Source organism: Phyllostomus discolor, chromosome 12 (assembly GCF_004126475.2).
Source record: "Phyllostomus discolor isolate MPI-MPIP mPhyDis1 chromosome 12, mPhyDis1.pri.v3, whole genome shotgun sequence".
Classification (NCBI taxonomy): Eukaryota; Metazoa; Chordata; class Mammalia; order Chiroptera; family Phyllostomidae; genus Phyllostomus; species Phyllostomus discolor.
The window spans coordinates 34,912,974-34,934,953 of NC_040914.2; the positions used below are offsets into that span (position 1 = coordinate 34,912,974).

General features: G+C 60.7%; 1 protein-coding gene across 1 annotated transcript in view; it reads left to right on the plus strand.

Annotated features, from left to right (window-relative positions):
- Positions 1 to 21,980, plus strand: part of PCSK6 (proprotein convertase subtilisin/kexin type 6) — a 132,635-nt gene extending 110,655 nt beyond the window's left edge. The window contains 14 exon segments of the mRNA XM_036012950.1: positions 1,738 to 1,917; positions 2,068 to 2,106; positions 7,724 to 7,749; positions 7,751 to 7,827; positions 8,891 to 8,963; positions 8,965 to 8,994; positions 8,996 to 9,010; positions 9,012 to 9,117; positions 10,963 to 11,050; positions 14,109 to 14,117; positions 14,554 to 14,648; positions 18,716 to 18,845; positions 20,063 to 20,173; positions 20,916 to 21,980. Coding sequence (XP_035868843.1) covers positions 1,738 to 1,917; positions 2,068 to 2,106; positions 7,724 to 7,749; positions 7,751 to 7,827; positions 8,891 to 8,963; positions 8,965 to 8,994; positions 8,996 to 9,010; positions 9,012 to 9,117; positions 10,963 to 11,050; positions 14,109 to 14,117; positions 14,554 to 14,648; positions 18,716 to 18,845; positions 20,063 to 20,173; positions 20,916 to 21,015 — 1,079 coding nt within the window. The 3' untranslated portion in view covers positions 21,016 to 21,980.

The following is a 21,980-nucleotide window of genomic DNA, read 5'->3' on the forward strand; positions in this document are numbered from 1 at the left end:
CTGCTGGGGGACTTGTGTTGGCCAGGGCCATGGTTCAGAAGAAACATTGCCGCTACGTGCCCCGTTGGGTAACAGAATCACCATCAAACATCGCTCAGAGCAGCATCCGCGTGCTGCCTGGTGAGCTGCAGACCAGTGACGCCTGTGTCCTCCCAGGGCCCAGCTAGGACCGAGGACGGGGCGTGTGGACAAGCAGGAGCCCCCTGCGCTGGGGCCTGAGAGTCCGAGAGACTCCCAGAGACGGAACAAAAAGCGGTGATACTAGCAGAGTTGTCCACGTGGCAAAAACAGTATAAAGACAGACAGCGAAAGCCATTGGGCCTGTCACTCTTCAGAGTGAAGAAGTGCAGTGGCAGGAACAGAGGGGGTTGTAACGACACAGATAGCAGAGACGCGGGGCACCGGTGTGCTTTTGCCTAAAGCAGGGGGGTCCAACCTTGGGGCGTCGCTAGGCCACCCTGGAAGGAGAGGCGTTGCCGGGCCCCACATTAAATACAATATCGTGCCCCGTAATCACACACAAAAAATCTCATCGTGTTTTAAGCAAATTCACAGTTTTGTGTGGGGCCGTGTTCATAGCCAGCCCTGGGCTGCATGCAGCCCGAGGGCCGAGGGTTGGACACCCCTGGTGAAGCATTCGGACAGGCAAGACACCCACGATGGAAAGAAAAGGGGAAGCTGGGGGTTTTCCCAAGCAACACAGATGCGAAGCTGGCGAAGTTGCCGTCCCCAGTGTGGGTCATGGTGGCGTCCCCAGGGGTCTCGGGGGTGGCTGTCAGCTGGTGCGACTGTGTTTGGTGCGGGCCCAGGTGTCAAGGAAGCCTGGGAGGTGGGAGCGGCAGTGAGTCTTACCAGCACGCACAGTGTGTTCTCCGGCAGGTTGTGCTAGGCCTGAGCCCCTTCATTTCTCTGAGGAGGACAGCAGTGACCTCCCCCAGCACAGTCCCACGGTCACCAACGCTGGTGGCACTGCAGCAGGAACGGGAGACCCAGGCCCGTGGCCTGCAGCAGAGCCAGCCTGTGGCTCATCCAACTCGGCTCCTCACGTGCTTTATGACATCTGGGTGTCACCTGGAAATTGCAGGCCAGGTTTTCCCCTTCTCTGTACACCTGAGAAGACCCAGCAGCCTATGCGCCATCCATCCCATGTGGAAGCCGGTGGTGGGATGGGGTCCTTGCTGTCTGCCTCTTCCCACCCCCCGGGGCCCCCTTTATGGCCGGTGCTCTCCCATCAGCCACGTCCCTCTCCACGCCGATCCCTCATTTCCCCCAAACCCTGCTGCCATGGACCCTCCCACTTCCCGGCATGCCCTACACCCAGCCTCTGTGCACATCTGGGCTGCACTGCCACTGCCATCACACCAAACGTCCCCAGCTGCCCAGACTAGCTGTGAAGGGAGGAGCCTGAGACCAGTCTTCCTGTGGTCCAGGGTTAAGGACTGAAATGGCAGGACTCCTCAGGGTAGCCTAGTTGTCACATGTGGGCCAAGGCTCCTGACCCCAGTTTGGACCACTGGATATTTCAAGAGGGGAAGAGGCTGTCATTGCCGGTGATGGGGGTGGGGGCCATTGAGGGGGCTCCAGTGAGACCCTTGGGCAGAGAACGTGGCCTGGGCAAGTAGGTGTGTCCCTGGTCCCTGAGTGATGAGGGAGTAAAGGCAGGGGCCGCGTGGCCTTGCTGGGGGACAGGGACTCGAGGGGCCAGTTTGCTGACTCTATGGACCGGGCGCCTTGCAGGGAAGCTGAAAGAATGGAGCCTCATCCTGTACGGCACGGCGGAGCACCCGTACGACACCTTCACCTCCCACCAGTCACGCTCCCGGATGCTGGAGCTGTCCACCCCGGAGCTGGGGCCACCCAAGGCCTCCCTGTCGCCGCCCCAGGCCGAGGCGCCTGAGGACGAAGAAGACTACACAGGTAAGGGGCCCGCCAGCCTCTGCGAACTCTGCTTTCCCGCCGTGGCTCTTCCAACGTGGGGCCGCTCCCTGCTGAAGGTGGGGGTTAGAACTCTACGTCTTCCCACTGTCCTGGAAGTCGTAATAACAATGCCCATTTGCACTCACACAGCTCCTCCCTCCCACGGCTGCCCTAATACTTTACAGACCAGTAAGTATGCTGCAGACTAGTAAGTATCTCCAACCTTCGCAGGCCGGGAAATCGAGGTTCTCTCTGCCCAACCAGAACTGGGGCTTGCCCTGTGCTCAGTGAGATGCCTTCGGCAGTACCCCATTTCCTTCCGGGGGTCCCAGCTCGTGTCTCTCAGCCAGGGACCACACGGGGCGGGGTGGAGGGGGCAGATGTTTGGGGTCAAACAAGCACAGCCAGGCAAGGGGCTGGCCTGGAGATCATGGTCAGTCTCAAGGCCTTCGGTAAAGACCCAGGAATTGGGTCCTGAGTCCTTATGTCTGCAGATATGAATGCTACACGAAAGGGCTCCCGCAAAGGGGCCACTGCGGGTCCTTTGCCCCCAGCTGTGCCGTGCGTTGCCCTGGCTGTGGGCCTCCAGCCCCCTCGGCCGAGACCACCGCGGGGAAAGGGCATCAGACGATGCCTGTGGTGATCAGCACTTTATGTAGAAAGCTGCTCCCCCCTCCCTAGCCCTCCCACAGAGATTCGTGAGAAACTGAGCATTTCTGGTTGGGCATCTGCTCCTCAGCTAAATATTCCGGCTCCGTGATAAATGACGGGGACTCTCCAAGACTACTGATGCTTTGAGTTATCTAATAGCTTCTGGGGGAGAAGCGAGGGAACAATGGAACATTCCCCCCCGTCCAGCTCAGGCATAAATTATGGTCGCTTCCATTTAACACGTCTGCTACCTTTCCTTTACAATGGGCCATTGAATTATGTATGGACTAATCTGCTCTGTGTCCCCCGGTGATTTATAAACCACAGCAAGACTCAGTAATTATTAATAAATGACTGGGTTTCTTTTCCCCCCCTCAAATCTGCCACTGACTCTAACCTTACACTGTCCTGGAATCGCGGCTGTAAGACTGGCCTGCACCCTGGTAGCTCACTCTTCCCCAGGGGTGTGGTCCAGAGGGATGGGGCGGGGCCGGGGCGGAGCTCTGTGGGTTTAAGGCGTGGTTCTGATGCTCTGGGAGTCCCCTGCACGCGCTCGGGCCAAGTAGGGCAGGGGGGCTGGTAACAGCTAGGAGAGCCAGAGAGAACGCCAGGAGAAAGGTGAGGGGAGAGGGCTTCAGGGGGGAAGGAGCAGGAGAGGGAAAAGGGAGAAGAGGAAGAGGAGAGATAGAGAGAGGGTTTCCTTGCTCCGTTGAGGAGGAGGAGGGAGAGGAAGGGAAGGAAGAGGAGGAGGAGGAAGAAGCAGCCAGGTTAGATCCAAGGCACAGTCCAGAGGTATACGGGGTGGGGCATCTCTGAGGTGTCCCTTGGGGAAGCGTCCCTGTCTTAGACAAACCCAGGGAGAAAGGGAGGGTCAGGGGTTATCTTGAAGTAACGATGATTCTCTTTTTTTAAGATTTTATTTATTTATTTTTAGAGAGGGAATGGAGGGAGAAAGAGAGCAACCTTCTGCAGAACTCAGCACAGAGGCAAGGGGGATGGAGGCAGGAGCTTGCAGGGGTGACTGAGTGAGGGAGCCAGGGGCCTTTCTGCGGGGGAGTGCAGAGAGCTGGTCCTGGACAGAGGGGGCATGGTGGCGATGGGCGCAGTTCCAGAGTCTGGCAGCAGGGGGCGCCTGAGATGGAGAGGGGAGCCCAGCTGCCCACGAAGGTAAGGATCCCAGGAGAGGAGCAGGCAAGAGTCTGCCAAGAGGGTCGTCGGGGCTCCTAGGAGGGTGTCAGGTGCCTCGCCAGAGCTGGCAGAGAGCTGCCCCCTATTCTCTGGGCCGAGGAGGCTGGAAGGCCAAGGTCGTGGTGGAGTGTGAGCCTCCTGAAGGAAACGAGGATGTGAAAATCCAGCTGAGCGGTGTGCTGCTGAGGGGTGGGGAGACCCTGGGGGTCTGGCAACAGCCACAGTGGGCTGGGCGAGATGCCAGGGAACCCCCCGAGGCCACGAGGCAGAAGGTCCAGAGCTTGGCGGTGCTGGCCAGGCGGCCAGGGCAGAGATACCTGGTGGCTGACGGGCACCTGTTGGTCACTGCAGAGCACCTGGTGTGACTATGCATGAGGCCGCCCCGGTGGCTCCTCGGGCCGCCGTGTGAAGAGCCGCCTGCAGTAGGTCTGCGGGGGCACGTGGCACCGAGTCGGCGAGGGGGCGAGGATGGGGCAGGAACCGGGGAGGCAGGCGCCCAAGCTGCTGAAGGGAGTGGCAGCAAGGGGAGGACAGAGTTTGCCCTGAGAACGCAGGCAGCCTGGGCTCCGGGAAACCAGGCGGCACGGGCTGAGGGTGGCTCGGGGTGTGCGGCCAGCCCCACGGGACCGTGCGGGGTACTGGGGGCCCCTGTGGCCTCTGCCCAGAGACATCCAGGGCAGGGCGGTCCAGCAGGGACAGGGGCCTGATGCGCAAGACACACGGGCTCTCACTCCGCAGTTTAAGCTCAGAAACCTGGCGTCGCCTGCCCAGGTCACGAGCCATCGAGAAAGAGACCACACCGGCCACGAGAGGGGTCTCTGGTCCTTGTCAGCACCTCTGGTCTGCAGGCAGCTCCCCCCCACCCATGTCCACCCCCCCACCCCACCCCGCCCCGAAGGCCTGGTAGCGTCCCCTGACTGTCCAGCGCCCTCTCCCAGGAGAGCACAAATGGCGAAAACCACAGGGAAACCCACAACGTCCCCCGTTCCCTCGGAAACTCCTCCGAGCAGAAAGGACCAGTCGTGGCGAGCCCCCAGGCTGCTCTTCAGCACCTGTGTGTACGCGCTTCCTGTACCCCCGATCCGCTGCCCCAACGGCGTCGGGCAGAGTTTCCACACCAGCCTGTGTCTGTGCCTGCAGACAGGGGCCCCCTGTCAGCCGGCAGGCTCTGCGTGTGCGTCGGGCGTGCCCTGAGTTTGGAGCCGTGGGAAGTTAGAGGCCCTTGGGTCTGGGGGACACGTGCACGCTGGATGAGGAGACGTGAGGACAGATAGCCACAGGGATAACGTGCGCTGGGCCCAAGAACGCGCTGCAGCGGAGCACGGGGGTTCCTAGGCGCAGGGAGCGTGGTGGGGCTGGGGCGGCCGTCGGGTGGGTTTGAGTCAGAGGGCTTCACAGAGAGCTGGGTTCTTTTTTATTAAAGATTTTTATTTATTCAGTTTTAGAGAGGGAAGGGAGGGAGAAAGAGAGAGAGAGAGAAACATCAATGTGTGGTTGCTGGGGGCTGTGGCCTGCAACCCGGGCATGTACCCAGACTGGGAATAGAACCGGCGACCCTTTGGTTCTCAGCCCACGCTCAATCCACTGAGCTACGCCAGCCAGGGGAGAGCTGGGTTCTTGATCCTGGGCTGTGGGAGACAGTTCACTTCCAGAGCTGTCCAGGGGGAGGCGCTGACAGGCATTCGGCTGAGCATCCTCGGAGCCTTACCGGCCTGTCCCGAGTTGGGGGGTGGGACTCAGCCGCTCACCTGTAAACGCCCTGTCGGGGTCCTGATGCTGCTGCCACTGTTGGGTGCACCCCAGCCTTGTGCGGGCTCCCCTCGGCGTCCCTGGCTAACCCCTGCGCCCCGGAACGGCCCCGGAACGGCCCCAGCAGGGAACGGGAGGGGTGAAATCCACACACGCGAACCCACCGCTGCAGGCCTTTCCCCAGGGCCAACCTGTCCTGGGACATTCTAGAATCTTCTGTGCGGGGGTGGGGGCGGGGAGGACACCCGCACTTTCCCAGTTTCCACCCACTCCCCTTCCGCCCCTTCTCTCACCCTCGTTCAGCTGCTCTGCAGATTTTTATTTGGTGCCTCCCCTTGGCAAATGGCTTTGTAGGTGCTGGGAACACGGCAGTGAATGTTCCAGACCGAATCCTGCCGTCCTCCTCCCGTGCCAGGGAAGAGGGACGAAATGGTCTCTCTCCTCCCTGTGCCCCCGCACACCTCCTTAAGACTGAGGACAGTTAACTTTATGCAGCGAGACCGACCCGGAGAAGTCACTGTGGGAGAAGGCGGCGTGTCCGCGAGGCCGTGCGGGCAGCTGGCGGGCTGCGAGAGCCGGAGCCCGGTAGCCAAGTTCATGTGCTTTCAGCACAGGCGGTGCAGGGAGGCAGGATTCCTGAGGGTAACGCCCTGAATGGGCTGGGTCGACATGGACAGAATCGAGTCAAATGAGACTCCACTTCGAATGGCAAACAGTCTGGGGCTGGGGAAGGGGTGGGGGTTGGGTGGGGGCGGGGCTTGGCAATGAGCCTCCAGCTGTGGGCGTGGCCAGCCTGTGGGGCCGTCCACCCCCTTCCCGCCCCAGACCGGGAGGCGCAGCCCCTCGCGTCCCCGGGGACAGACGCTGCTTAGAAAAGGGGGTTCACGGCGGGACCCACAATGAAAACTTTGGAAATAGCAACAGCATCAAACCTTCGGGGAGGGAACCAAAACACACCGGCCGAACACTGGGAAGGTCTGAAGGGCCTTCCGAGGGGAATGAAGAGGCCTTTGTGCGCCTCAGCAAAGACCCATTGTGGGCTGCGGAGAATGGGGACTTTTGTCTTCCCCTCCCGTCCTGTGAACCGCCGGTGGCCGGCAAATCACCTCCTCTTTGCTCCTGAACTCACTCCCACCCCCTCCCGTAACGAAAACCTTATAGAAGGTGGTTTGTATTTTTTGTTGTTTTTTTTTTTCCATTCTAAAGACTCAGAAGTCTTCTCATGGCCCATGAGACCCTCCCCACATGGACGGGCTTTTTCCTGAGCCATTTCTGAGGGCAGGAGGGATGGGCCGGGGATATAAGATGGGGCGGTCCCGACCACAAGCGGTCACGGTTGTCAGGCGGGGGAGGAGGACTCGTGCGGGTGGGCACGCCCCACACCCAGCCCGAAGGCTGAGTGTGACCCACGTCTCAGGCGAGGCTGTGCCCTGTGGCGTGCCCAGAGCGAAGGCCCCAGAAGGGCGAGACTTGCTGGTGTCTGCTGGGCTCCCTGCAACTCTCCCCTTTGCTTCTGCAACAAGACACAGGCCCCCTGGAGTTTAAACTGGGGCGGTGGTGGGTATAGGGGGCTGCTGAGGGCGTGAGGGAGGGAAGCCAAACAGGGGGACTGCGGAGAGGGGCCGTCCTCGCCCCACCCCAGACCACACCAGCGTCAGCCAGGCCCCGGGGTCCCGAGCCCAAGAAAAGCCATCCCGTGGCCACCCCCGTCGTTGCTGCTCATTCCCAGGGGATCACCGCCGTGTGTCGGCAGCGGCCCCACGCCCTCCCCCATGGACGTCGCTTCGTCCTTTGGGACAGAAAGTAACACGGGACTGCCAGTAACACGACTGGCATCGCCACGCGGGGCCGCACTGAGAAGGTGGTACCTGCCCCGACGTCCCCCACCCCGGCTTCTCTTCTTATCTCTCACTCTGTGTCCCCCTCCACTCGGTCTGGGGCCCCACCCACCGCTCACCCTCCTGCCTCAGGCTGCCCCTGCCTGGAGCCCTAGGACCTGTGGACACTCACCCCGACCAGGGCCACCGCTCCTGTGGCCGACGCCCAGGGGGGTGGACGCCAGGCCTGGGGTCCCTGCCATGTACACGCGCAGGGGGGCCCCCCCACCCCACACCCGCTCTCTAGGGAAGCTCCTCCCAACCCCAGGCATGGGGTCACAGAGACGGGACGGGACTGAGGACGTGTCTGGTGGCTGAAAGGAAGGGCTTGTTTCTTGAAGGTGTGTGCCACCCGGAGTGCGGGGAACAAGGGCTGCGAGGGCCCCGGGGCAGACCAGTGCTTGAACTGCGTGCACTTCAGCCTGGGGAACGCCAAGACCGGCAGGTAACGGGCGGGGCTCCGGGCTGCATGGTGGGCCCCCCCCAAGCACCGCAGGGGGTTTGAGGGGGCTCTGATCTGAGCTGTGTGTTGGGAGCCCCGCACACTGGCACCCCTCCTGAGGAATTCAGGGGATGCCCTGCAAAGGAACCCCCACGGAGGTTCACTGCTTTGGAATTTCATCAGTTTCAGTCATTGTTGGTGCTCGTCACACAAGCAATCTGTTGTCCCTGACAGACCAGAAGCTGTGGCATCGTGGCGTCTGCATGTAAGAAGCTTTTTCTGTCCTTGTTAAACTGAAATGGGTCTTGTTTGAACATCCCAACCAGAGACAGAGTCATTTTAGGGGCCGATACTGTTCTATTTTTTTAAAGATTTTATTTATTTTTAAACAGAGGGGAAGGGAGGGAGAAAAGAGAGGAAGAGAAACATCAATGCATGGCTGCCTCTCATGCGCCCCTACTGGGGACCTGGCCCCAAACCCAGGCATGTGCCCTGACTGGGAATGGAACCAGCGACCCTCTGATTCCCAGGCGGGCACTCAGTCCATTGAGCCACACCAGCCAGGGCGGGATACTGCTCTAAAAGTCAGTGCTGTGGGCCTCACACGGGGAGCTCCTGTCCCTGAGGGCGGGGGCAGGGCATGGGGTGCAGAGAGATGTGACTCTCAGGTGCCCTAGGGGTCCCAGACGCAAGCTGCACTCCCCCCCCCCCCCAACACTGCACTGCCGACCCGGGTCATTGCCCAGGGAGACCCACTGCCCGAGGACGTGGGGTGGGTGGGGAGCGGGCTATTGCTGGGGCTGAAGGTTCCACAATTCACTTGCCCCCCCGGGGGGGCAACTTGGAAAGCAAAGAATTCCCAGGTTCCCATCCTGTACCCCTCTCCTAGGCACTTGGCACCCCCCCAACTGTTTGGTAAGACAAAGAGCACCAGTGGTTTTAAACCTTCACCCCTGGGGCTTTGGTGTCCTTGGCCCGACCTTGGCTTGACCTTGGCTGGGGTGCTTGGGCTACCAGCCGCTTGAGACCGAGCAGAGATGCCCAGGGCTTTGGCTAACTCGGCCAGGCCCTGTCTGTTCCCCCCTCCCCCAGGAAGTGGCGTGAGCGAGTGTCCCTTGGGCTACTTCGGGGACACGGCCGGGGAGACGCTGCCGGAGGTGCCACCGGGGCCTGTGAGACCTGCATGGGGCAAGAGCCCGCTCCAGTGCCTGTCCTGCCGCCCGGGGTTCTACCACCACCAGACCTGAAACACCTGCATGGTGCACTGCCCGGCTGGGTCTTACGCCTCCGAAAGTAAGTGCGCGTCGCCGGGCCCCTCCCTGGGGACGGGGACCCCTGTTCTGGTTTAACATTCCCTGCCCTCGGCTTCCTGTGCACTCCATCCTGAGAAGGGACGATGCGGAACGGGAGGGGAGCGGGGAGGGAGGGAGAGGCGGCGATATCGGAGCCTCGGGCCTGTTTGTTGACAGCCAGTCACACACAGATGCGGCCAGAACAGTCCCAAGGGATGCTGCAAGGAGCCCGTAGTCTGGGGCCTCTCAGGTCTTCAAGCCCACGTCCATGGCTGAGGATGGGCAGAGAGAGGCTGCTTGAGCCGGTGGGTCTGGCATCAGTAGGGTGTCGGACATGGAGAGGGGAGGCCTCTGAGGGCGCCCTGCTGTGGGTCCTGCATGGCCTCCTCCAGGAAGGACCAGCCGTGCTGCTGTGCTCCGTGCACTGGCAGGGGTGGGGTGGGCAGGGGGCAGAGGGGGTGCTTGGGAGCTGGCAGCAGCTTGGCTGTCAAAACTGGGTGACAGGCCTTCCCAGGAAGAGTCCCTGAGCTGAAGCTGGGGTGTAAGGGTGGACAGAAGGCTTGCGGTCCCCTGTAAATGAAGAGTGGCCTGCCGGCCAGAAGGGACAGGTTAGTCTTTTGGGGGTGTGCTTGCCACACAGCGGCCACCCCCACCCCTTGGAGGGGGGGATGTGTCTCTGGTCTCACAGATGAGAAACAGCCAAGAGGGGGCGAAAGGCCCATATCTGGTGATGGCACAGGGGGACCTCGAGCTCTGAGAAGGGAAGCCAGGTGCCAGAAGGGGGGTGGGTGGGACCCTGGACACATGGCAGCGTTTCACCAGCTCCGCTCCGCCCAGGGGGAAGAGGTGAAGAGAGGGTTTGGGGTTACATCGAAGCCTCCGTTTTGTTGCTGCTGATTGTGTAGGTCGAGGGCTCCCTGCAGGCCCGCTCCTGTCCCAGCACGGCGCTGACTCTGTGGACAAGGAGTCAGGGGGTCCCGAGAGGCAGACAAAGCCAGCGGATTAGCCAGACTCTAGAAAGGAAACCAGTTGTCATCCGAGGTGCATTTTGCGGCCTTTGTGACACCTCCCTGAGCTGCCACCAGGCCTTTTTCTCGGGCTGGAGGCTCCTTCAGCCCCACCCAGGTCCCAAGGCACAAAGCAGCCGCCCTCGGTGACACCCCCCCCCCCCCGTGTCCTCCTGAGCCCCTGTGACATGTGTGTAATGCCACCTGGGGGGCCCGAGGGAGAGGCAGGAGGCGTGGCCAACAGCCCTGAGCATCCAGGCCCTGAACACAGGTGGTGGGGATGAGGGGTCAGAGGGTGTGACCTCAATGAGGACTCTGCCAGGGCAGGTGAGGGCGTGGCGACCCAGAATTTCCCCAGAGGCAGGATGCATATCAGAGATTCAAGTCTCTGCACACAACCCCCAGGCCTTCCGTGGGGACCTCTAGAGGGCGCTAGGGGGAGGTGAGAGGCAACCTCATGCCCCACCCTGTCACAGGCATTGAGACACCCCAAGTCACCTGCTCAGCCAGCCAGGAACTGGCTTCCGTCCTGTGGAAATGAGCAGACCCCGAGCCCCTCTCCCCTGCACGGGGAGGGCCCACCGAGCTTGTGTGAGGATTTCCTTTTGCTCCAGAAACACAGAGGCAGGAAACCCGTCCTCTGACTCCTGGGCACGCGGTCCCCTCGCGGCCTCTGGCTGCCTCGTTTCTGCATCACCCATTCGGAACGCTCCGTGACCCGCTGCCCTGCCGGCCCCACTCTGGAACGGCACCAGAGTCTCCCCGGTCTGAGTCTCCAGCTCTGATTCACGTCCACGTTCCCCCTTCTCCTCTCCTCATCCTCGTCCTCTTGCCCCCAGGCGACAGAACTTGCCGGAAGTGCCACCCGAGCTGTAAGAAGTGCGCAGACGACCCGGAGAAATGCACCGTCTGCAAAGGAGGATTCAGGTAAAGCCCTCCCTGCCCACCTCGAGCCCGGCAACGTGTCTCTGCTGGGTTTTTTTTGTTTCGGCTGTTGACTTGCCCCATTTCTGCAAATTTCTACCGCAAGCTAAAAATTTCCAGAGGTCTTCTGGGGTGAAGGTTAAGAGTTCTTCCCCAGTCGGACTCTGGTTCTCTGTCTTCCATCAAGCTCTGCACGTGTCTCCTTTAAAAGGCTACACTGGGTTCACGGTTTGTAGAGGGGTTTGCTGAGGCGTTTGTCTGTCTGGTTCATGCAACCAAACTGTGTTTATTTTATTTTTTACTTTATTTATTTATTTATTTTTAGAGAGAGGGGAAGGGAGAGAGGAAGAGAAGGAAAGAAACATCCATGTGTGGTTGCCTCTCGCACGCCCCCTACTGGGGACCTGGCCTGCAACCCAGGCATGGGCCCTGACTGGGAATCGAACCGGCAACCCTTTGGTTCACAGGCCAGTACTCAATCCATTGAGCCACACGAGCCAGGGCCCAAATTGCATTTAATGTAACCAGATAGATGGTGATTACCTGTTCCTCTGAGTTATGCTCTGGACGGTTAGATGACATTCTGTTTGAAATGATGCTGCAAACTCTCCTGCAGTCTAGAAACAGGGTCTCAGGGTGGTTGATTTTTGAATCCTTACCCTACAATATATTTCTTGATTTTGTGAGAGAAAATCATCGATATGAGAAATGTTGATCAGTGGCCTCCCATACGCGTCCCGACTGGGGATCAAACCTGCAGCCCAGGCCTGTGCCCTGAATGGGATTAAACCCGCCAGCGTTTGGTGTATGGGGCGACGCTCCAACCCATAGAGCTGCCCAGCCAGGGTGCGTCTGCAGCTCAGAGTGCAGAAGGGCCAGCCTCCTGGCCCTGCTCCTGTGGGAAAGCTCCTTGAAGTCGCACATCTTCGCTTCCTCGTTTGTAAAGTAGGGGCGTGGTGTCAACACTGCTTGTGAGGATGAAACGATGTGAGGTGCCTGCAGGGCCCAGGACGGTGCCTGACCCACGGCAGCTTCTCCAGAAGCGATTTGCTGTAGTTTAAGTCTGAGAGGGCACTTACACGTGTGGACAGAGAGGTTTCACGCACGCAGTCAAAGGCGGCTAGGCAATGGAAGAACAGGGCGGGGGGGCAAGGGCATGGAAAGGAGCACATCAGAACTTGGCGGAGCCCCAACCGGGTATGTCTCTGGTGTTGGGCGTCGTTCCACAAACCAAAAGGTCGTGGGTTCGATTCCCGGTCAAGGCCCAGGCCCGGGTGGCGGGTTTGGTCCCTGGTCTGGGCGCGTATGAGAGGCACCAATCGATGTTTCTCTCCCTTTCTTTCTCCCTCCCTTGCACTATCTCTCTCTTAAAAAAAAAAGAGCTTTGAGTGGGGTCACACAAAAGAGAGTTGGGGAGGAAATCCTCAAGAGCAGTGCTTCTCACCCTGTAATGTGCCTGGCTTCCCTGCGGCTCTTGCTCAGGTGCAGGTTCTGACCCTGCAGCTCCGAGCGGGACCTGGGACTCTGCCTCCCTCATGGGCACCCAGGTGGGGTTGCTGCTGGGCCCGGGTGCTGGAGGATCGCACCACCACCCCCACCCCACCCCTCCCCGGCCTCCCTTTCCTGCAAACGCCGCCCAGATGGACATGGTTTCTTCGGAGAGGGCTGTGAGGAAGAACGGTCGGCGAGCTTTGTCCCGCAGGGGCTCCCGCCGGCGCTGCCTCCTATTGAATCTGCACAGCAACCTCTGAGGCGGACATTAAAATGACTCCCATTTCTCTAGCAGGGGAAAGCAACGCTTTCCCCGGGAGGCACGTGGCGGCTGCTTTCTTCGGGGTTCCCCTTCGCCCGGCCTCTGGTCCCAGATGAGGCTGGAGGTCAGGAGAGAAGCGTGTCTCGTGCCCCAGCACACAGGCTGATGGCGGGAAGGGGACATGAGCTGACAAGGCGGGGTCAGTTGTGAAAGAATGGAGTGGAGGAAGCACTTCCCCAAGGACAGAGGGGTCAGAGAGCTGGCCGCAGCAGGGGGCCTGGGAGCCGCGGCTATAATGCTCGCGCCGACCAGGGTCCCTCAACCCCAGGCCGGGCACTGAGGTGTCGGGGCGGTGGGGGCTCCATAATTCCTGCTCGCTGGAACCCGGCTGTCAGTGGGGAAGTGCTGGAGGGTCCCAGGGATCCCTTTCCTGTGTCCTGTGGGTCCCCTGGGCCCGAGGAAGCCGGCCGCCCACACAGGGAATGGTGTGGCAGGGAGAAAATACGGCAGCCACATCAGCGGAAGCGGGGGGTTTTATATCGTCAGCCATAATCCACAGAAAGCTCCCTTTTATTGCCCAATATCCTCTTCAATTGTGGCTTCAATCATCACGGTCACGTTCGCGTTGTGCGAGCGGCGGGCGAGCCCCTGCCTCCTGCCCCCCCCCCCACCCCCATCTCTTTCCAGGGAACGAGTGCAGGAAACATTTGCATCCAAAGACTTGATTTAACTGCCAGTCGCAGCTGCCCCTGGGTACACGGTGGGGAAGAGCCCCGGGCACCCGCTCTGCACGGGGACCCACCGCCCTCTCCCCCTGAACGCAGGACCCTGTGGGCCTCATGCCCCCCACCCCAGGCATTTGGTCCCGTGTCTCCAGTGGCAGACCCAGGTACCACGTGGGTGTCAGGCCCAGCGTGACCCTGGGGACAGAAGACATTGTGGAGGCTGACGTTTGTCCGCATGGCTGCGTGCCAGATGCCTTGCCCACATTTTACGAGTATTTGCACATTTAGGACCTCAGCGCCGCCTGCTGTGCAGGGGGGCCGGGGGCAGGACGGTTCCAATGAACAGGGGAGGAGACCCGCAGTCAGAGAGGATGGCTGGCTTGCCCGGGGTCAGGCTGCCAGCTAGGAGGTGGCAGCGACAGGACCCCAGAGTGGGCAGCGGGCCAGAACCAGTCTCCTCCGAGTCCGATTCCATGCACCGAGGAGCTGAGAGAGGAAGGCAGGAGCTACGTTAGGCAGGGTCCTGCTAGGTCCCTGGGACTGCATTTGATCTCAAGTTCATTGTGAAGGGCAGAGGCAGGAGCCGGTCCAGGTTTTCAGGAGCAGTCTTGCTAACGCTTGGCAGAGGAGTTCAGAGGGCAGTGAACCTGAGCCAGCCTGCCCTCCAGGGGTGACGCACACATGCCGACGTTTCTCCTCTTGGGGTTCAGGTTCGAGTTGGGTTAATGTCAGTGAAGAGAAGCCATCGCAGGCCGGGAGACTCGGCCATCTGCGCCAGCACCCAGGCCATGGGGCTCTGGAGATGGAGCCGGGCCCCGCCGGCCACCCGCAGGCGCAGGCTCTGTGTGAAGGCCCGGACGAGCCGCGCGCCCGGGCTCCAGCTGGCTTCGGGGCAGCTTCCTCCCCTTTCATTTCCACTCCTGAAGGGCATTCGAGGGCAAATCACAGTTTAATCTAGACCCGGAAGGTATGTATTAAAAACGTGTCCTTCCCCCCCCCCGCACCCCCCTTTCGACAGATTCTCGCAGGGCCGCTGCGGTCCTGGACTGTGAACAGGGCACCTACTTTGATGCCGAGCAGATGAAGTGGCGGCCGTGCCACCCCACCTGCAAGGCCTGCACGGGTGAGTTCGTCGTGGGCACGGGCTTTGACTGCCTTGTGCCTTGCGTCCCGCAGGCCGGGCCACCCAGGGGGGCTGGCTCCCGCCCTGGGAAACACAGAAGGCCTGAGGGCTTCTTGGGCCGCCGCCATGGGGTTTGTAGGGTGAAGTTGTCACACGGGCCCCTCCCAGGGGATGGAGGCAGAGGGAGGGTGGCTGACTGTTTATGAGCATGACGTGGGCATTTGGGAAGGGGAAGAAATTCTGGGGTGGATGGACGGTGGCGATGGTTGCACAACAGTGTGAAGGTACCTCATGCCACTGAACGCCACTTAAAAACGGTTAGCCCTGGCCAGGTGGCTCGGTTGGTTGGAGCATCATTCCACACATGAGAACGTGGTGAGTTCGATCCCCAGCTGGGGCACGTAGGAGAGGCAACCAGTCGGTGTCTCTCTCTCTCCCTCTCCCTACACCCCCTTTCTGTCTCTCTCTAAAAACAATTAACATGTCCTCGAGTGAGGATTAAAGAAATGGTTCACATAGTAAAATCTATGTTCTGGACACTTTTTCACAATTTTACAAATTAAAAAACAGAAAAAGCCGCAAAGGCGCACTCTGGCCAGGCAGCCCCGGTTTCCGGGCTGAGCAGTCTCTCTGGTACGGAGGCTCGGCACCCCCGGCTCCCACAGGCACGGTGTTCGCTGCAGAGCCGTCAAGGGGGCTTCTCCAAACGTCGCCTTCGCTCTCTGTGCCCGGCTTCCCTTATGGTGAACCCTTTCTGCAAACAGGAAAGGACACACCCATCAGCGGCTTTCTGTGTATTACGACTCCCCGCCAGGATTGCCGCGCACGGGCGTCTTGCAGACACTGGTTTCGCCCCGCACGCGTCCGCATTATGGGCTGTCGTGCTGTGAGTCGTTTGCACGTGGCTGGGAGGGTGGCGCTGCCAGCCTGAGGGCTCAGGGGCTTTGCAGGGGAGTCTTCCCAAGACTCTCCTTCCTGACCCAGCATTGTGGCCCCTATTCTGAGAAACCTGCATTAGGGCTGAGATGTTTTTTTGTTTTTTTTGTGTGTTTCTTTTTTTGCTGCGGTAACCATTCAGGAATTCGGTCTCTGCTAAATCTCTGTGGCCGTGAGCCGGGTCCTGGGAAAGGGGGCCTGTGGGGCACACCCTCCTGGCGTGGCCCTGCCTGAGCCCTGGCGTCCTATGGGAGAGGCGCCTGCCTGGGCCCCCCTCCTGGGGCAGGCCCCCCCCCCTCCGCTGCCCCCAGGAGCTGGGCACGGCATTCGGGAGTGTCCTCAGCTGCCCATGTCACCAATGCTCCTCCCAGCTGTCTACCCTGTTGCCTTTTTACCTATCATTCCTTTCCTTCTTTGTCTCCTGGGCTCAGTGTGCAGCCCAGGAGCATTCAGGGGCACAGCTCCTGTCCTGCATTTAAGTTTCACAGGCTCGCGAGCCCATAACATTGGGGAGTGTGGCTTTCTAGCGCTTTCACTGTCAGCAATGTCATTCATTAGTTTATTTTCATAGTTCATTTCTCATTGTGTTTTTGGCATTGCCATTTATCCACCCTCCACCCGCCATCTGCCCCCCCCCCCGCAATCACCCCACTCTTGTCAGTGTCCACGCATCGGGGAGACGGACCCCCATTTCCCTGCTCTGAGTCTCTGGGAGAAAGTGTGGGGCTTCCCCGCCCTGCCCCCACTCAGTGACCACTACTATCCACAACCCGGGGCATCTAGTGGATAGGGGGCTCCGTGGGGACGGGCCTCTTGCCCATCCTCAGTCCAGGGGCCCAGCAGGTCCTGGCAGGGTGGAGGTGATCACTCAGGGTCACCCAGCCACCACGGGTTGGGGCAGGGGACCTATGAGACGAGGAGGTTCCTGGCTCCACCCACCCACCCCTGCCTGGCACTGACCTGCCAAGTCTCAGCGTTCATAACCTTTAGTAATCGCGAGAAAGGTTCGTCCAGAGAACTTGCGTCGAATCCGCTGTGTTTATCCATGAAATAAAACCCAACGTCTTCACCACCTTTGAGCATCCCATTCATGGCACTGAGCACATGTTCGCACTGGTGTGCAGCCATCGCCAACGGGCACCCACAGAACTTCCTCGTCGTCTCCCACCGGACGGGCTTTAAAGTGCAGTCAGTCGAACTCTGAACTAAGCACAAACGAGATCTCGAGTTCTTTGCTGTCACAGAAGCTCCTCCGGCGTGAAGGACCTTAAGGACCCCTGGTGGCTGAGGCAGGACAGTGCAGGGGGGCGGGGTTCAGCAGGGGAGACCCGGGAAAGGGGCAGCTCCCGAGGCATCTGAGGCGGAGCTGCCAGCCCCAGAAGCCAGCGCCGGAGAGAAGGGACAGGGCCCGGGGGTGCTGGCCGAAGCACAGAGCACGTTTCCTGCAGGACGTAAACCATACAGACCCCCTGCACCCCTGGGGGGGCCTCCCCTCGCCTGCCTCAGAGCGACAGAGGAGGACACCCCGTGCGCAGATTCGAACAGGGTGGGCCACTGGTACCAAGGAGGCCCTGTCACCCCAGGGGCCCCGCTTCTGCCTCAGCTCACGGTCCTGGATGAGCTCAGAATTCCCTCCCAGGCTGAACATGGCGGTTCTGAGAGACCAGCCAGCTGCAGAGCACCGAGCTTTGAGCTTCGAGGCCGGTGGGACCACCCTGCAGACCCCGGTCTGTGAAGGGGTCTGTGAAGGCGAGAGGCCCTGTCTCCGTGCAGGAGTTACTCAGTTCAGAAGGAAGAGGCCAGACATCGCTGCCTCTGCTGTCAGATCTCCATCTAAGACCACAGTCAAATGAGCCTGGGCAAACCCTGGCTGCTGTGGCTCAGTGGATTGAGCACCGGCCTGCAAATCAAAGGGTCGCTGGTTCAATTCCCAGTCAGGGCACATGCCTGGGTTGTGGACCAGGTCCCCAGTAGGGGGTGTGAGAGAGCTGACCACCTATTGATGTTTCTCTCCCTCTTTTTCTCCCTCCTTTCCCCTCTTTATAAAATTTTATTTTGTTAAGATTTTATTTATTTATTTATTTTTAGAGAGGGAAGGGAGGGAGAAAGAGAGAGACATCAATGTGGGCCGTGGCCTGCAACCCAGGCATGTGCCCTGACTGGGAATCGAACCTGTGACACTTTGGTTCGAAGCCCGCGCTCAATCCACTGAGCTACGCCAGCCAGGGTTCCTCTCTATAAAATTTTTAAAAACTTGAGAGTGGACAAGTTGTTTAGTTTAGCTGGGGCTATCCAGGTCCTGGGATCGACCGCCCTGAGCATCCTCGATTGCTCCCCTGTGCCCAACACTCCAAGCTGCGGGCCTGTGGCCACCTTGGTGCGTCTCTCTGAGGTCCCACCAGGCGCTCCGTGGGAATGTCTGGCTCGGGGCGGAAGCCAGCACGCACTCGTCGTTGGCACGGATGAATGCGCAAGCAGACGGCCAGACAGAATGGTTTCTCCATTCTGGACCAGTGTGGCCCCTCAGCCGTCCTGCACGAGGTTCTAGCCGATAGAAACAGGGTACAAGCCAGCAACGTGACCACGGTTCTGAATGTCCTAGGGAAGCAGGTGAAAGTAATCCTATCTTATTTAACCCAATGTGTCCAAAACACTGTTGTTTCAACATATCATCGGTATGAGAATGGCTATTTCACCTTCTTCTTTCGGCTAAGACTTTGAAGTCCGGCGTGCGTGTGCATGAATGTTAAACTCACAGCACACCTCCCTTTGGTCCAGCTGCCGGTCTAGTGCTCAGGCGGCTGGCTGTAGTAGAGGCAGGGCCCAGGCCTGTTGGGAAAGGGAGCATTGGGAGTCGGGGCCCATGAGCTTGACCTGGGCAGTGGGGGGCTGTGCTGAGCTTGCCTCCTGCCTCCGTGTCCCCATCTGTGAAATGGGGTGGTATGCCCACCTCCCGCAGTGGGCGAGGACGGCCCAATGGGGGACGCATGATGGGCACTTGGAAGTCCAGGGGTGGTGGTGTCCTTGGCACATCAGAACAGCCCCCCGGCTCTCACGGTCACTGCGGCAGGCCTGGGACATGGGATGGGCAGGCAGGCCCTGATACCCGCTGCTTTCCCCACGCCCCGCAGGACCCAGCCGAGAAGAATGTATTCACTGTGCCGCAAACTTCCGCTTCCAAGACTGGAAGTGCGTGCCAGACTGTGACGAGGGCTACTACCCAGAGGAGATGCGGGGTTTGCTCCACAAGGTGTGCCGGAGGTATGTGCCCGTCAGACGGTCTTCCTGGCTCGGACCGACACTGCTGGCGCCAGCAAAGGGGTGGCGAGGGGACCAAGTCTGGCAGCCCTTCCCCGGCAGCTGGGGGACGGGTGTGCAGCATCTCACCACTGTGGTGGGTATGGTGGGCACACCGGAACCCCTTTACACCGGAACCCCTTTGCAGTGGAAACCCTTTGCAGAGGAACCCCTTTGCAGCGGAACCCCTTCGCAGAGGAACCCCTTTACACTTGAACCCCTTTGCAGAGGAACCCCCTTGCAGAGGAACCCCCTTGCAGAGGAGGGCTGGCCAAGGGCACAAGTTAGCAGGAGGCTTTCATTCCTTGGTTCACTTAAGGAGTATTTGTGGAGCTCCTGCTGTGTGCCAGGCGCTGTGTAGCTGGGACAGGGCAGGAAACAGATCCTGGGGGAGCCTGCCTGGCAGGGCTCACACCCCAGTAGCAGACTCCACGGGGGCTCCCACCTGCACCGCAAGTCAGGGCGCAGGGGCGCTGCTGGGAAGAAGGAGGTGGGCAGCAGACCGGAGTGCTGCGCAGGGCCACTGGCTGAGAGCACAGGTTGGACTCAAGCCCCAGGGCGGTGTGGGCCAGCTCCTTTCATAAAAGGGCCTGGTGGTCTGTAGTCTCTGCTTTGCCGGCCACACGGTCTCGGTCGCAGCTACTCAACTCCAACACCGTGAAAGCAGACACAGACACCCTGCACATACATGAGTGTGAGGTGGCCCAAGAGCCTGGGGGTACCCTCCCTCCCCTGGGGTCCCGGTGCCCTGGGTCCCATCTCTGGGCCAGGACTGGGAAGATGCCTCCCTCTCCTCCACCCCGGGGGACAGGCCAGTGTCACCACAAAGGAGGCTCAGCCTGGTGGGCGCAGCAGCTGTCCCCAGGCAACGCCAGAACCAGGTGTGTCCCATCCTTGGGTGGAGCCTTGCCCTGAGCCCCAACTTTGCATGGGGGTGTCCAGGTGAGCCCAGTGGAGTCCCGGAGACATGGCGTCCGCTGCTCCCAGTGCACTCCTGCCATCGGGCTGTGAGCATCTCCCCCCTCCAGCGCCGCAGTGCAGTCAGACAGGAGGCTGGCCGTGCAGACGGTTGGCCAGGGTTTTCAGGCCGCTGTGGGGGACAGAGTCCCAGCTAGGGGGCACAGGTCAAGAAGGGAGGGCCTCTGGCACCTGCGGCAACGCGAAGCCGTGTCCCCGCGCAGGTGCGACGAGAGCTGCCTGAGCTGCGAAGGCTCCAGCAGGAACTGCAGCCGGTGTAAGACGGGCTTCATGCAGCTGGGGACCTCGTGCATCGCCAACCACACCTGCAGCAAACGGTGAGCTCCAGCTGCGGGACGGGTGCACCGCGTCCGGTCCAAAGGGAAAGGGAAGGAAAACTCGGGGAAGGCAGCCCTGCCCCGCCCTCAGCTGACCTTCCCGGGTCCCCTCCAGCCTGCCTCCCTTCCCGTGAGGCCTCTCACATTGATCAGGACACACTGCCCGGCCACAAACCCAGCTGTTGCAGGTCGGTTGTGTGGAGTGACTCTTAAAAATGATTTTGTTATTGTGCTGTCTCCACTCTCAAGCCATCACCCCAAGGTGGCCCGTGCACCATGACTTCTGTTAGGTGAGGCCTGACTTTGGGGGTCAAGTCAGGAGGCCTGAAGGGTCCTCCACCTCACAGAGCCCACAGGTCTCCCAGGGCAGACCCCTATCTGTGCTGGGGGGGAGCCCCGCTTCTCTCACTGGACTGGGAGACGAGGGTGGGGTGTGAAAACGGGAGCTCAGAGGAGACTGAGGACCAATCAGGGGAGTCCTGCCACGGCCCAGAAGCTCCCTCTGTTGGGGTCACGTGCTCAGGTTATGCATCCGGCCCAGGAAAGTGAGGTGGCCACAGGAGGCTCCCTGGGTCCCACAGATGGCAACACATTCTCAAAAGCCAAGGGGAGGGCCGCTTTGCGTGGCTCTGCTCTGTCCCTGCCCCTTCTAGGCCACCCCCCCCCACCCCCACCCCGGTCAGAGGCCCCAAGCCTGACGCATGATGCGTGACCCCTTTCTCTCCCTCTTTGGTGCCCCAGCCGACGAGACATTCTGCGAGATGGTGAAGTCCAACCGCCTCTGTGAACGGAAGCTCTTCATTCAGTTCTGCTGCCGCACATGCCTCCTGGCTGGGTAGGGGCGCCTGGCCGCCTGTGGAGGGCAGGGCCGCTCCCGCCCGTCCATCAGTCCGTCCACCCATCTCTGGACTGGGGGCCGGAGCCTGTTTCTGGGGCAGAGCCCTGCACCCGACAGCTTTATCTTCCCCGGAGTGAGGTCCTTCGGGCCGCATCTCTGGGCACCGGAGCCCGTGGGCGGGGGGGCGGGGCGCCTGCAGGGGCTGCCCCTGACCCAGCGCTGTCCTCTCCAACTCCGCTTGCTGGCTGCATTCTTCCCGCCAACTGCACACGGGAACCACGGGAATCCTGGGAGTCCACGGCTCCAGCTGCTGGGACCATACGTTTACCGAATCTTCGAGACCAAAGCAGAAAGTCACGCCACTTGGCCTCCCACGTCACCCTTTCCGTCCCCACGGGCTTCCGAGCAGCTCCGAGGTCAATCTCAGCCACTGGTCCCAGCCCGCAGAACCTGGCTGTCCCCATGCACACGTGATGCAGGGCCGGGCCCCGCACCTGCTCCCCCAGCTGCCACAGAGCAGTCTGGGGGGGACAGTTTGGTCAGACTAGAAATAAGACAGACTGGGGGGCATACAGGGTCTGACCACCGGGCGTAGAGCATCTACTTCTACATAATCAGTGACCTCTGAAACGCAGTCGCTTAGAGAGTCGGGATTCGGAACCCGGGGACGGGGGGAGGGTCTTCCTTCCCCGAGCGGTCTCCTTTGAGTGAGCCAAGCGCCCTCCCCACGCCCTCAGTCTGTATCTGTGGGAGTTCTCGTGGCCGGGTCCCCATGCCTGCCTCCACCTGGACGCCCAGCCTTCTGAGGAGGGTTCCCAGCAGGCATCCTGCGGGGGGGCCAGCCAGGAAGGTGCCCCAGTGACCAAGCGGTTCCTCCAACCGAGACGTACGCCCAGCCCCTGGGTGGTTCACCATTCACGTCCCAGTGGGTGGAGTTGCTGTTAAAATCCGTGTGGTCCCCACTCC